Source organism: Rhodofomes roseus, assembly GCF_022264815.1.
Source record: "Rhodofomes roseus strain CIRM-BRFM 1785 chromosome Unknown C8Q71scaffold_27, whole genome shotgun sequence".
Lineage (NCBI taxonomy): Eukaryota > Fungi > Basidiomycota > Agaricomycetes > Polyporales > Fomitopsidaceae > Rhodofomes > Rhodofomes roseus.
In genome coordinates, this window is record NW_025952983.1 from 316,836 (window position 1) to 330,352 (window position 13,517).

General features: G+C 58.5%; 7 protein-coding genes across 7 annotated transcripts; 3 read left to right on the forward strand and 4 right to left on the reverse strand.

Moving 5' to 3' along the window:
• Positions 1-654: 654 nt before the first annotated feature.
• Positions 655-2,243, forward strand: C8Q71DRAFT_882738 (aromatic compound dioxygenase; the record flags this gene model as incomplete). Its single annotated transcript, XM_047928505.1, has 7 exons — positions 655-791; positions 852-1,098; positions 1,155-1,322; positions 1,384-1,518; positions 1,570-1,609; positions 1,685-1,745; positions 1,805-2,243. 7 exons carry the CDS (start codon positions 655-657, stop codon positions 2,046-2,048), a joined length of 1,032 nt encoding a protein of 343 aa, XP_047774380.1. The 3' UTR covers positions 2,049-2,243.
• A 74-nt stretch (positions 2,244-2,317) lies between these two features.
• Positions 2,318-2,911, reverse strand: C8Q71DRAFT_799098 (uncharacterized protein; the record flags this gene model as incomplete). Its single annotated transcript, XM_047925869.1, has 3 exons — positions 2,318-2,399; positions 2,456-2,702; positions 2,758-2,911. The coding sequence occupies 3 exons, from the start codon at positions 2,909-2,911 to the stop codon at positions 2,318-2,320; spliced, it is 483 nt and encodes a 160-aa protein (XP_047774381.1).
• A 440-nt stretch (positions 2,912-3,351) lies between these two features.
• Positions 3,352-3,822, forward strand: C8Q71DRAFT_850923 (uncharacterized protein; the record flags this gene model as incomplete). The annotated part of the gene is made up of 1 exon (XM_047926744.1): positions 3,352-3,822. One exon carries the CDS (start codon positions 3,352-3,354, stop codon positions 3,820-3,822), a length of 471 nt encoding a protein of 156 aa, XP_047774382.1.
• Positions 3,823-4,260: 438 nt separating this feature from the next.
• Positions 4,261-5,137, reverse strand: C8Q71DRAFT_861955 (uncharacterized protein; the record flags this gene model as incomplete). The annotated part of the gene is made up of 2 exons (XM_047927969.1): positions 4,261-4,993; positions 5,052-5,137. 2 exons carry the CDS (start codon positions 5,135-5,137, stop codon positions 4,261-4,263), a joined length of 819 nt encoding a protein of 272 aa, XP_047774383.1.
• A 1,851-nt stretch (positions 5,138-6,988) lies between these two features.
• On the reverse strand, positions 6,989-7,768 carry C8Q71DRAFT_850925 (uncharacterized protein; the record flags this gene model as incomplete). Its single annotated transcript, XM_047926745.1, has 1 exon — positions 6,989-7,768. The coding sequence occupies exon 1, from the start codon at positions 7,658-7,660 to the stop codon at positions 6,989-6,991; it is 672 nt and encodes a 223-aa protein (XP_047774384.1). The 5' UTR covers positions 7,661-7,768.
• A 1-nt stretch (position 7,769) lies between these two features.
• Positions 7,770-9,779, forward strand: C8Q71DRAFT_910872 (S-adenosylmethionine decarboxylase). The gene is made up of 2 exons (XM_047929106.1): positions 7,770-8,176; positions 8,491-9,779. Exons 1-2 carry the CDS (start codon positions 7,944-7,946, stop codon positions 9,641-9,643), a joined length of 1,386 nt encoding a protein of 461 aa, XP_047774385.1. The 5' UTR covers positions 7,770-7,943; the 3' UTR covers positions 9,644-9,779.
• A 192-nt stretch (positions 9,780-9,971) lies between these two features.
• C8Q71DRAFT_816651 (uncharacterized protein) lies at positions 9,972-12,288 on the reverse strand. Its single transcript, XM_047926120.1, has 4 exons — positions 11,821-12,288; positions 11,620-11,751; positions 10,477-11,556; positions 9,972-10,422 (listed from the first exon to the last, which is right to left on the reverse strand). Exons 1-4 carry the CDS (start codon positions 11,986-11,988, stop codon positions 10,270-10,272), a joined length of 1,533 nt encoding a protein of 510 aa, XP_047774386.1. The 5' UTR covers positions 11,989-12,288; the 3' UTR covers positions 9,972-10,269.
• Between the last annotated feature and the right edge of the window lie 1,229 nt (positions 12,289-13,517).

The following is a 13,517-nucleotide window of genomic DNA, read 5'->3' on the forward strand; positions in this document are numbered from 1 at the left end:
GCTCAGCCACAGTCAGATGCCGCGGTTGTTCCCCAGGGCCTGGCAGGGGCGTCATAAGACACCCTGCGCGGCCGCCTCGCATGCAAAATGGTCCTTCGCAGTCCCCAGCGACACTCGCAGAACAGCCTAGCCGCCCTGCCTCTGTAAGCTCTCCATCACACACCGCCTGTACCACCCCTCGTGTGCTTCTTCTTTCGTCAGCGTACCAGCTAGCGTCCCCTTCAGTACCTTGGTCCGACAACTCTCTTCTTAACTACCGGCCGGCTGCATACTGTCCGGGGAATCCATCGGATACTAAAGTGAAACTGCGCGTCATTTGGTCACGTCTCAACCCCGTCGCCCAATGGCAGCCTGTCCGTTTCTAGCCTCTCTAGACCCGTCGCATGACCTCACATCGCTTCCTACTCTCAGAAGCGCACCTCTTGTTCATAATTTAGGCGTTCGTCGTCTGTAAGCTACTGCCATCTTACGAGCAGCGAGTGAAACTTTCGCCCAACTGGGAACTTGGTGTCCTCTCCGCGCCCCCTCCGAGCCGGCCAACCATCGCGAGAAGCACCGCGCCACTGACCGTGCATTGCCGCATATTTAACCCAGCCTCCTCTGTCGGCACTCCAACAGCGGTACCCACACATCCCCGTCTTCCACCTCCACATCATGGCCTCCGAGAAGCAGATGAAGGACCCGCTTCGTGTGGGCGTCGCCATCCGCGCCCAGCTCGAGAAAGAAATCCCGCAGGACTTGCCTCTCGAGAAAGACTTCCGTGAAGGCTCCGAGTACACCATCACTGACAAGTCCGTCTTGCATCTCCGTACTCACCGTGTCCAGCCTGAGGCCTGACCAGTCATCCGCAGCGTCAACGAATTACACCATAGCTTGGTGAAGGACCCCCGCACACTGCAGCTCATCACCGGCCTCGTCAACCACCTCCACACCTTCGCCCGGCAGACACTACTCACCCATGACGAGTGGACCAAGGTCGTCGAGTTCCTCACGCGCGTCGGCAAGGAGAGCACGGACTACAAGAACGAGTTCATCCTCCTCAGCGACATCCTCGGCTTCAGCGCGCTCATCGACGAGCTGAACCACCCCAAGCCACCGGTACGTGTTGATCACCGTGGCTACCCGAAACGCTGACCACTTGGCATTGCTGCTAGACTTGCACTGACAGCTGCGAGCCGGGGCCTTTTTACTACCCTGGTGCTCCCGAGTTCCCGTCTGGCTGCTCGCTGGCGAAGGCCGGCACGACGGGCGAACCGATGTACTTCTCCGCCACGATCAAGAATACCCGGGGACAGCCCATCAAGGGTGCCAAGGTGGACGTGGTAAGTGACCGTTCACTGTGGTTGTGAAATGCGAGTGTTGACCACGACATTCCATGCGCAGTGGCAAGCCGACGGAGACGGTATCTACGATGTCCAATATCCTGATAGCAAGGAAGTCAACGACCGCGGCAAAATTCTAGCTAAAGACGACGGGACAGTGTCCTACCGTGGCATCCTCCCCACCGCGTACCCCATTGTGCGTCCTATCCGCAGTAACACCTAGCTCCACGCTGACAATGTGTGCCAGCCAAGTGATGGGCCCGGCGGCGACCTCCTGCGTGCGCTCGGTGAGTATAAATACATGGGTCGGTCCCTGTTGAGACGCTCATCATAAGTCTCGGAACGCCGTTGTCCTAACATAGGCCGGCATCCTCACCGTGCTTCGCACATTCACTTCATGCTGACCGCTCCTGGGTACGACGAGTAAGTGCTGACACACTTCGTACCTCGCTGTGATTCATGACGTCGCCTTCCCGGGTAAGTCTTACAACCGCGCTGTATCCCTCCCACTCGCCGTTCCTGGGCACGGACCCTGTCTTCGCGACCAAGAAATCTCTCATCTGCCCTGTGTACGAGGAACGCGATCCGAAGAAGTGGAAGGAGATGGGTTTCAGGGATGGCGAGGTTACGGATGGTAGAGTCTGGGTGTGGACGTTCGGCTTTGTGCTTGCGACCAAGGAGGAGGTCGAGCAGTGTCAGCGGAAACGCATCGGCGCGAAGCTCTGAGTCGACACGCACGCATCCTTCTGTCACGTTTGTCTCGCTGGGCTACCGTTATTGCAGTATTATGACTTGCCGGGGGACCAGTCTCGGCCGCTAAATGCTGCAACATACCGCGTGCCTGTTCTCGTGAGATCACCTCTGAATGAGCAGCTAACGTTCAGTAAGGCAAGTTGAGTCTAGAAACCCATGATGCCGCATGGAGGGATGGTCCCCGACCTTCCTGAGAATTGCACAAACTCTAGAGCACGGGTGACATTGAACGCAAGACAACCTCAGACATTCTTGACTACAACATTGCTGATATCCACCGCGAGCCCCACCGGGTGCAGATGCGGCGACGTCTGCTCGAAGCGTCTGGAATACAAGCCATGTTAGCAGAGCGGGGCGGACCAAGGCACATCACGACGCACTGGGGGTAGCGGTACCGATGCACGGGCGCACGCTGGGCATCCGCAACCAGCAGACTATCATCCGACACCTCCACCGATTGCACCAAGTGCTTTAAGCTCAGCTTCTCCCAGACTTCCCTCGGGGTCGAGTAGGCCGCGATCACACGCGTGACGATGTTATCCTCGTCCGGGGAAGGCGCAAACTTGTAGAAGCCTACAGCGCCGAGGCCGAAGAGCGCGAGTCGCCCCCAGAAGGGACTTGAGAAGTCTAGAGGAGTGTCCATGGGACATTGTGAGACGGTACAGCTAACATAGCTACTCACCCTCCTTCGGATAGACTGTTGAATCGTGGGCCTCGCCGTGGTGGTCGTCGTGGTGCTCCTCATGCGCGTGCGACGACGCCGCGCGAGTACGGAGGAGAGGGGTAGAGATGAGTCTTGGCCTGAGCACGGTGCCGGCCGCTCTGGCGAGAGACATCGTAGTGCGGCGAGGGTCTATGTAGACGGGGTGGTGTTGTTCGACGAGCGTTGCCCGCCATCGGGACGCGGGCCTCATCACCACGTGGCGCGAATGCGCATACAAATCAGGCAATCACCTTCGTCGTTCAAGTTCGTCGAGAGCGCTGCCATCTCTCATGCTCACATTGCCCGGCACTGCTTCTTTCATCATGTAGTACAGCTGAGATTTTTTCTAGTAGCCGACCGGACCTCTATACTCCCTTCGGTAGTCGGTAACATGGTAGTTGAGGCGGCTGGCTTACTACGGCCAAGATCGTAACGCGGCTGGCACAGCTTGAACCGTGTCAGCCTCCGAGGCTATCTGGTTATATATGCGTGAATGTGCCCATGACTGCCTCAATTCCTCGCTGTTTTACGCTCACAAGGTACAGCTACTACCATCCTCACATCTTTAGCACAATGGCCCCTTTCCGCGTTTCCTACGTGCCGCAGCTGCCGTGGGAGCTATCCTTCTCTCCTCTGCTGGCCGGGGGCGCGCCCCCATCAACGTCGCCGCGTTTGCCACTCTCACCGCGTATCGACTCAGCACAGTCTAGCCCTCGTCTACCGCTAGTCTCCTCGACCTCTATCGAAAGGACACCGACCCGGTCGCGCTTGAAACGATCAAAGCTGCTACCGTCACCCACCCCAAAACCCACTGCTAGGCCCTCTCGCAGCCCCATCCTCAACTTGATCAAGCTTTTGGAGCGCATGGACGATGATATCTCCTGCGAGGTGCAGCGCGTCCGCGAGAGCATCCGGGAGACACGGGCACTCGTGAAGGAGGTCAAGAGCGAGCAGAGACTTCGTTCGTCGGAGTTCCTCGCTCAGCGCGACAAGGAAGACAGGGAGACGAAGGGAATCAACGATGAATTTTGGCTGGGAGTTTGAGAGGACAGAACGACTGAATGTTGGCGCTGGTCGCATATGTACTGACGAGGCCCACTGCATGTCTTGTACGAGTTCACTCTACTTCTGATGGCATGCTCGCTCTCGCGACGATTGAATGGATACAATCTCACCGGAAGCGGTATATAATTGGTATATAATTGTGAGTAGCCAAGATACTGCGCAGTAGATCCATTGTGAGACTTCTTACATAACTCATAGTCGATCTTCTTACTTTCCACCATGTCACCGTGAGTCGCAAATTGTCGGGAGACTAGCACCTCGACATGGTCGACGTTGTAGAGGACGGGAGCAACTCATGCATCACACAACAGGAATTCAGAACACTCAAATCTCGGGTTTGATCATGACTACGACCACAGTACAGTGACACCCTAGTATAGGTCCACCCACTCCATAGACACCGAGCTACACCTTCGCTCACCACCAGAAGTCCGCCAGCTCACGCGGCCGAGAAGGGCCCGGCCTGGGCTTAGGCTGACGGTTGGGCTTGTGCGGGTCCTTCTGGCGGTACTTGGGGGGAGCGTTGGGGTCCTTCTCCGAGTACTTCGGCTTCTTGCCGTGGATCGGGTCGTGCTTGGAGTACGGAGGAGGATCGTCGCGAGTCCACATATCCTCCACCTCGGCAAGGTCTCGCGGGCGCGAGGGGCCCGGCCTGGGCTTGCGCTGGCGGTTCGGCTTGTGCGGGTCCTTCTGGCGGTACTTCGGAGGAGGGTTGGGGTCCTTCGCCGAGTACTTCGGCGTCTTCTCGTTGTGGGGGACGTGCCTCGAGTAAGGAGGTGGGTCATCGCGCGCCCACATCTCCTCCACCTCGGCGAGGTCTCGCGGACGCGAAGGGCCTGGCTTCGGCTTGGGCTGACGGTCCGGCTTGTGCGGGTCCTTCTGGCGGTACTTCGGAGGAGGGTTGGGATCCTTCTCCGAGTACTTCGGCTTCTTGCCATTGGTGGGGTCGTGCTTCGAGTAATGAGGCGGGTCGTTACGGGCCTCGAGAGCCTCGAGCACGGCGCGAGCGAGCAGAGTCGTCTCGTCGTCGTCGAAGGAACGAGCGAAGAACTCCTCGTCGTCGCGAGCAAGAAGCTCGTCGTCGTAATCGGCGCGCGCAAGGAAGTCGGCCGAGTCGAACTCGACGCCGCGCACCTCAAGGGCATCAGTGCTGTAAAGACGTAATTAGAACCGTACATTAACGCAGTGAAACAGCTGTGAATACTCACCCTTCGGCACCGAAGGGAAGCGCGAGCGCAAGGGGAGCAACCGAGACAGCTGCGAAAAGCAACGAGAATGTAGCTCCGAAACGCATGATCGTTATCTGCAGGATGTACGAGGGTGATCGTCAAAGGAGCGAGATTGGTGGTCGTCAAAAATCAAGCAAAGCTAGGGCGGAGGCATCAGCAAAAGCAGCATCGAAACACGCGTCCGTTCGCAACTTACCAACCAGTGCCCGCTTTCAGTGAACTCTGAAAAGGAAGAGAGCTGGGGAATCCTGGCAGCTCAGCTTGCCTTTTATCCGCGAGCACGGCGCCTCAGGAGAGTCCCCCCATCTGACCCGCGGGATCGTCCACTTCGTAATTGTGGTCGCAAGGCGATGCGGCGAAGCCCTGCGGCTTGATCTACAATCACGGGAACGTCCAGCTGTCAAGCTGAAGCAGCAAGCTGCGGCCCCACCCCTACTTGAAATCAGCGGGGCACTGCTGCCTTGAGGAGATAATGCAATGAATACGGAATGTACTTCCGCCGCAGAATCTTCGCAGGACGCTGATTCGTCGTGAATTGGGGCCTCAGCGCACCGGAAAGCCTTCAAGGGGCTGCCTCAGTAGTCACCACACGTGTAATTTGACCAACGCAGAGAGGCCGAACTCACCTCCGCTTCGACAAACTTAGTCCATACGCGAGCGCGCTCCGTCGAGTCCGGACGTACGTGCGCCACAAGCGCGCCTTGGAGCCCAGCGCCGGTCTGCATCGCCACAGGCCGGTCGTTACTGTAATGGATCACCACATCCTTGCTGCGCATGCGACAACCAAGGATGGGCGCTGAGCATAGGCTGGTCAAAACGTTGGAATCCCTGTCTTGAATGTCATATGTGTCAGAGAGGACTGATGCGCCCGGCCGCCCCTGGGAAAGCTCCCATCGCTGCCACCAGAATCCAACCAGAACATGACGAGAACTTCGGTGCATGCAGGGACCCGGCGGGCTTCACATCATGATACATCAGTGTACAAGATGATTGCCCTCGTTGCAACGCGTTCCCGACTGTGGACATGCCGTACTCACGTCCATGTAGTGAGGCCACGGTAAGTTCTCGTATCCCCCTTTGCAAGGGACCTGGGGCCAAATTGCGGGTCGTAGTGCTGCATCTTGTATTGACGTAACCTCACTGTTCCAACTAGCAATCTTCGAGCTGCTCGCGACGTTGTCCGGAATCCGCTGGGCCAATGGGGATACGTACAGTACCTACCGCCGATCGATATCGAACGCAACTCAGCATCACGTACATCAGAAGAACACCATCCAAATTCCACGGTGCATGCAGCACCGCCAACAACATATTCGCCGATCTGCCAAAGTATGCGCGTCAGTAAGTGTGGTCCAGAGCAACATTCGAGCGCCAGAAGGGTACCCACTATTCTGCATTCCGTCGCATGTACCGCTATCCTAAGCTCTTCGACTTGCTTGCGGGGAGCAGCAGCTACGATGACCGCGGCTCATACGAGGCCAATGGGATAGGACGGCGTAGAGCAGGCGGAAAATGCATGGTGTCACACACCGTTGCGCGCCCGTGGAGTACAAATGGTGATGGACGACGGGCCAGATTACGCACCAAAGATGAAGGCACGGGCCGATTACGTGGAAGAAAACATGAAGACGCGGATGCACTTGCAGCAGAGTTCTGTAGTCAAAGCGATATACAGACGAGGGCATTCGGAGACGCTAAGCGATCCCCCTACTAGTTCCAAACGTCATGTCAAGTGCTTCTTGCGAGGGAGCATAGTCTATTGCGTAGGATGAGTGGAGGTGGGCATTATACTGCGATACAAGCCGGTCAGCAAGACGACTGTACGATGATGACAAGTGTCGATACATACCAGTGAGTAATAAGCGAACAATGACGACAATATATTATGCACGCACACCGGAAACGTCCGACATCGTCTACTCCTTGTCTCTCCTCATTCTCTCCCGCATCTCGCGCGCCGCACGCTTCGTACCCTCCCCGCCCGCCCAGCCTCTCGCCCGCAGCCAGTGGACGAGTTTCGGGGTCAACGTGGCAGTGAGGCCGACGCGCACCGGAAGGAAGAGCGTCTTGTGGACCGTGTAGGCGAGGACGACCATCGCCCAGAAGCCTTCCTGGCCGCCACTGTGCGCGTGCGACGAGATGCTCTCCATGTCCTCCCTGCCGGGTTCTGGCGGCCTCGAGTGAATCATGCCGGCAATATAGTCCTTCACGGCGGAGGTGACGCGGGAGACGTGCTCGGCACCAATGAGGTTGATGCCGACGAATGCGACGGAGAAGTCGAGGGTGGAGATGACGATGTACATGCCGAGGGCATACCACCCGTAGGCCTTGATGAGGTATTTTAGTCGCTGCGAAAGGGTCGCATTCGGCGGGAGGCTGGGGCTCTCGGGCTCATCTGGTGGCGGTGAGCGGGGTGGCGAGTCGGTGAGGCGGGCAGGACTGGTGTGAAAGATACGAGAGGCGGTTGCGGGTGCGCCGGTGAGCGAGAGCGGACTTGTTGCGAAGCGGGTGAGAGGCAGCACGGGCCTGGCAATGCGGGGGGCGAGGGCGCGGAAGAGGGGAAAGCGGAGGATGAGGTTGCGCACCATCGACGCGGGGGCGGCGGGGGCGGGGACAGCGGTGGTGGTGGCAGCAGGGCGACGGGGAGGACAGCGAGGACGGCGCTGTGGCAGCCGAATAATAACTGGAAATGGAAATGTAAGGATGCGCGTCATGGCGGCGGCGGGCGGCAACGCGGGTGATCGGGCATCGATCGTGCTGCAGATTTTGAGCTCTGTGCGCGCCCGCCACCCTCATCGCCGTTTCATGCATCCCTCCGCCGCCGCCCCCACATTCCGTCTCTCCATCCCCAGATAGCACCCGCTCGTCTGAATGGCAGCATGCCCTGACGACCCGCCCACCGGCCCCTTCGAGGGTCCAGAGAAGCTCCTCGAGATCTGGTTCAAGCCGTCCCCCGCAGACGTCCCCGACGCCGCCTCCGCAACCGACGGCAAGTTCGGCCTCAGGAAGGTCCCGAGGGAGGTCTGGGCGGACATGCTCGACATCGTCCAGTGCAAGATCCTGTCCGTCGCGGAGGGCATGGAGGTGGACGCCTATCTCCTCAGGTAAGCTTCACCGTCCAGCCGATCACGTCAATCGCCCGAGTGTGTGCGTGCGTGCATCCGCAAGGAGGCCAAAAGGGCTACCGTCTCGTATATGGCCGCTGGGATCGGTCGTGCGACATACGTCTCCAATATCTGTAACGATGAGTCTGGGCGCATCGTGCCCTGGCATCCCGTTCTCGAACATCGCTTGCGCCTTCCACAGCATCAGACAGCTCCGGGTGCTTCGTAGATGCTGTTTGAACGCCGCGATCTCTTCTCTAGCAATCCTTGCTTCGAGCACACTGCAAACATACTCATGCTCCCGCCCGATCTAGTGAATCGTCTCTCTTCGTGTCTCCCCATCGTCTCATCCTCAAAACATGCGGCACGACCCTCAACCTTCTGGGGGTCCCGCGCATACTAGAGATTGCTCGCGACCATGCCTCGCTGCCAACCGTCTATCGCTTGTTCTACTCTCGCAAGGCTTTCATGTTCCCGGAGCGGCAGATGGGACCTCACAGGGACTGGCGTGCGGAGATTGACTACCTCGACAACATCTTTCCCAACGGTGCGGCGTACACTATTGGGAAGGTGAACGGTGACCATTGGCTGCTCTACATGACCGCTCCCGGAGAAGACGGCCTCAACGGGAACACAAGACCAAACACTCCCCTGCAGCATCCACTGAACGGCGCTACCTCCGACGAGCAAGCCAACAGCGTCGATGCGGACGACGCAGCCCCAGAGCAAACGTCTTCGACGGACGACGAGATCTCACAAGACTACACCATTGAGATTCTCATGACCCACCTTTCTCCGACCGCCTGCGCGCCCTTCATGACCAGCCCCAATGCCTCCCCAGAGTCTGACATCTCTCCCTCTGCTCAAGCGATGTCCCTCTCCTCCTCCCTTGGCATCTCCGAACTCTTCCCACCACACGTAACGACCCTCGATGCCTACTCCTTCACGCCCTGCGGCTACTCTTGCAACGCCCTGCTCAAATGGCGCGAGGACGCCGGGACGGACCCCACCAAGCCCGGCGAGGGCTACTACACCATCCACGTCACACCCGAGTCCGGCTGGTCCTACGCCTCCTTCGAGTGCAACGTGCCGCTGCCCTCCGCGCCCTCGGGCGACACGCACGCGCCGGACGGCAAGAAGCGCATCCCCGACCTCCGCACGCTCATCCGCCGCGTCGTGAACATCTTCCAGCCCGGGCGGCTCACGCTCACGCTCTTCATCTCGGGCGAGGACAACAGCAACGCGGAGGAGGAGGACGGCGAGAGCGCCGTGGAGGCCGCGCAGCGCGCGTTCAAGGCCGCGCTGACGCTCCCGTGCGCGCGCGCCGCGAGGGGCAGCACCGCCCAGGGGACCGCGAGCGCGGAGGCGCCCTCGGGGTTCAGCGGGACGTACAGGCGCACGGACAAGATCAACTACGAATTCGGCGGGTACGACCTCGCGTTCGCGACTTTCGAGCTTCGCCAGTGAGAAGCAGGCCCCCACGACCCATCCCCAGCTCTCCGCCCGTCTTCACGCCTCTCAAAAGTACCATCTATGTATATCACCTACACGACCGTGTGTAACTTATGTTATGTTCGCTGTATCAATCATTCTGTAGCGCCAGAATTGTGTGAGTGTGTGTTGTCGGAACTCCACCCTGCATGCTTCCCGGATGCCGCTCTTCCGTTGACACGCCGGGCAATCTTGATATGATCCCCAAACCGCATGTCCCTAAATGGCAGTCGCTGTGGTTGTGGCCGCGCTACATAGTTCCGCGGCGACATGTCGGGGCCAGCCTAACATAGGCGCCACGAGCGGCCGGGGGACAACGTGTTGTCCATTCCGAGTCGGGCTATTTAGCAGCGGCGATACAAGCGGAGCAAGCCGGTACAGTACAGCAACAATACTGAACTCATATCATCACCAAGGCAGGAGAGGAGCACTGACTACACGACGAGAGTGAATAAATGTTAAGTACAAACGAATCCCATCCCGATTGCGACCAATACTACGAGGCATACATCAAAGACTGCTAGCGTGTAGATCATGATGTATCGTGCGGCGAAGTAGATGTCCTAAATAAAGATACAGTAGCCGCGTCAGCGGGGGCCAAATTATCGCTTGGAAACGTGCGAGTGCGACCGCGAGGCAGACGACGCCGAAGGGTCCTCCTCCGAGACTGCGGCACGTGTGCTGTTCTTGCCGCGCATCTTGCAAAGAGGACACAGTCGAGTGAAGATCTCCACCATCGGCCAAGTAATCGTCGCCTGCATCAGAACAAGCTCAGCGGCGAGAGCGACATTATTCGAAGATGCACTTACGACGCCTATCCGCCTGGCCTCCGACAGCATGCTCGGAGCAGTGCTGTGGTTCCTATGTGTGTACACCAACACGTCGTATATCTGCTGCTGCACGGGTACACGATCAAATACCGCCACCGGGTCCGGCGTAGCCAAGCTTCCCGCCACCGGGTCCTCCGGCTTGAGCGGAACGGGCTCGCCATCCGTGAGAGCAGCGTAGTGAGTGCGGAGGCTCTCCTCGTCTGCGCGGTCCATGTTATAGTACGCGTCCCGCGGAAGGATGAGCAGGTGCTGCTTGTGCGAACCTGACCTTGCGTGGTGACAGCTCGCCCAGAGCTGTAGTCGGACCGAGAGCTCGGATATGCGACCTTCAGTGATAGCGTGTGCGACATCGGCGTAGACATCGGGAATGAACGTGGCTGTCTCGCGCAGTTCCGGTGCCAAACCACCCACGAACCGGACGAGAGCCTCGTCGAATGCGTGGCGGGCCGGCATCTCGATGGCTGTGATGGCGACAAGCGTTTGCAGGACGGCTGTCGGAAGAGGTGCGAAGGATGGATGTGTCCAGGGATCGATGTGCGGTGTTGTGACGATCATGCCCTGGTCGAGGACGAAGGGGCGATGATAGCCCGAGCCACTCGCACTGGCGCTCGTAGAGGAACTACTCTTCGCCGCAAGCGGTGGCAATGCAAGCTTGCGCACCCAAGTCACCACCCCGTCTGGACCAACTTGCTGGAACATCTCCGAATCGACATCCATAGCGTTGTCGTCGCCAGGGGTTGGTGAGCCAGGTGGCTTATATTGCTTAATCTGCGGCTCTGTTCGCAGCTCGCTCTCGAACGTGTGTTTGTTGGCCGGAGTAGCACCGTTCCCGTTGGGGGCGGTGGAGCTTTCTGCCGGGACTTCAGCCTCGTGGTCCGAGGGTACCTCAGAGACGAGGAAGGAAGCGGTCTTCGATGCGTAGGGCGTCATGTTTCCGTCGCCCTTGGGAGTGGCGGTCTGGTTCTCTGTGGGAACCTTGTGCCGCTTCTTGGGGGTATAGTTGCAGTCCTCCTCGTTATCTTCCTGACAGTGGTTGCATATGGGCAGACTGCGATCGCACTGCAAGGATTCGAGACATGAGCATCGTTCTAGGTCTAACGTACATTGCACACGAGAACATACCTTGAGATTCTTGAGGCGACACCTGTCGCATCTCGGGATGCCCCTATGTGCAGGAGTCGGTAACGGCGTGTACTTGCATTCACGCCCGTTTGCCCACGAGCAGTGATTACATGTGGGCAAGACGCGGTCGCACTGGCCACACAGGCACCGAATGAGCATGCGTACTCGTTTTGATGCTTATATAATACATATCAAACATACCTTGAGGTTGTTCAAACGGCAGTGATCACAGCGGGGCTTTCCTCTGCGGCCCTTCCACTGCGACTGACGCGCCATGTAGACTTTTGGGTTAGGAATGCGGATGGTGAGCTGTCCGTCATCGCCCGACTCGGCTCCTACCGATTCGGTGCCATCTGGGGAGTCAGTCATGGTAGAAATGTGCTGGAGGTGGTAGAGTAAAAATTGAGCAGTGCGCAGAGGATCGACCGACAGGGGCGGGCGCCGCAGCAGTCGGTGGACGGTCTGATGGAGCCACGAACGACAGCAAGGCCGTGTGAGATAAGGGCTAGCGCACGCCGATTGAACGCGGACGCTGCGGGGTTGTCAGAGTGCGCTGAGGTTGCGCCTGATGGGTCGTGGCCGGGCAGCGACGACGAGAATTGTCGCGAACGGCCAGCGAGGGCGTGGCGGGCGAGGCGGTGGCGGAGGAGGTTGCTATTCAAGAAACCAAATTTGGCGAGAAGTGAAACGAACCTACTCAGAAGCGTGACACCCGTTACCTAATAGTAATTGTTACCCCGAAGCGCTGCGGGGCCAACTGATCTTTCCTCCTGCACGTCCCTCCCTCCTTTATACCCCGCTGCTCGCGCGCGGGCGGCGTATTGTGTCATGAAAAACACCTCCATTCAGCTATACAACGCCTGTGTACCCAAGCAGCGCTGCATTGAGCAGAATGCAGCCCAACGGGGCGAACAAGAGACGAAAGAGCTGAACCACGCAACCACTCAGAAGACCCGCGCCGGAGATGGCCGGAGATTCCTAGTTGCCAAATGCGGATCCACACCCATCTGCAGCCATCTGCACCAAGAACGGCATCAGATTCGCCCCGAATGCCGCACAACTTCGTCCGAATCAATGTCGTCCGGCGGCCGCACGCCTCGCTGCTCGTCTCGTCGTCGTGACCAGTCATGTTCTCTCGTGCTTCCAAACCGCTCACTCGACCGTATGTTGCTGTATATGCCTGTCAAGCACCGTCGGCACTAGGTCTTGCGCCGAACCGCCGACAAATCACGTCTTATGTACCGGCCGCGGTCACCGCGTTATCATCAGGTTATCATGAACCAGCAGCTGCTAGCCTGATATCACTCCTCTTCAGAGGACCGTCAAGAGCTGCTTGACCGATACAATGCATTGTTTCAGACCATCGTGCTCAACTGATGACACGATCCCGCTGGTTGTTTCGCAAGAGGACACAACTCGAACCGCTGAGTACAAAGTTCGGAGGCTCCTGGCTACACATGGTGCTCGCGATGGATGCCTTCATCATCTCACTGACAGCTGCACACCTGCGATAAACACCCCTCGTATGGCCAGTACGGTACCCGAAGCCAACCCGAAGCTCCCCGCCGACATACCATGCGTGGCAATCCTTCGGTGATACACCGAAGCGGGATCTAGAAGTAGGCGAAGCAGTCGTTCCTCGTGCTCTTTCGATGCGGAAACACTCCCGTGACGTAGGTCTATTCACGCGGTCTTGGCGCAGGTCGGCCTCCGGTTAGATTCGCGGTCAAATCGTTGGAACTTGGTACGTGCGGCACCAATGACATTCGCCTGCGCGCGCCGCTAAAGCCACCGTCGCGAATGGGCAACTTGAACAAGAGTTCGCATCCTGATAGACATATCACAGAAGCGCCTCCGGGCCATGCCCACGGTACAGATACTCCTTGGGTGCCTTATAT

Excerpts from the sequence above, each read along its gene's own strand:
- C8Q71DRAFT_910872 (XM_047929106.1), top strand. The coding sequence starts at position 7,944 with ATGGCAGCATGCCCTGACGACCCGCCCACCGGCCCCTTCGAGGGTCCA. Across the intron at positions 8,177-8,490 it reads GTGGACGCCTATCTCCTCAG|TGAATCGTCTCTCTTCGTGT; the intron begins GTAAGCTTCACC and ends CGCCCGATCTAG.
- C8Q71DRAFT_816651 (XM_047926120.1), bottom strand. The coding sequence starts at position 11,988 with ATGACTGACTCCCCAGATGGCACCGAATCGGTAGGAGCCGAGTCGGGC. Across the intron at positions 11,752-11,820 it reads GCCGTTTGAACAACCTCAAG|TGCGACCGCGTCTTGCCCAC; the intron begins GTATGTTTGATA and ends CTGTGTGGCCAG. Across the intron at positions 11,557-11,619 it reads GTCGCCTCAAGAATCTCAAG|TGCGATCGCAGTCTGCCCAT; the intron begins GTATGTTCTCGT and ends GAATCCTTGCAG.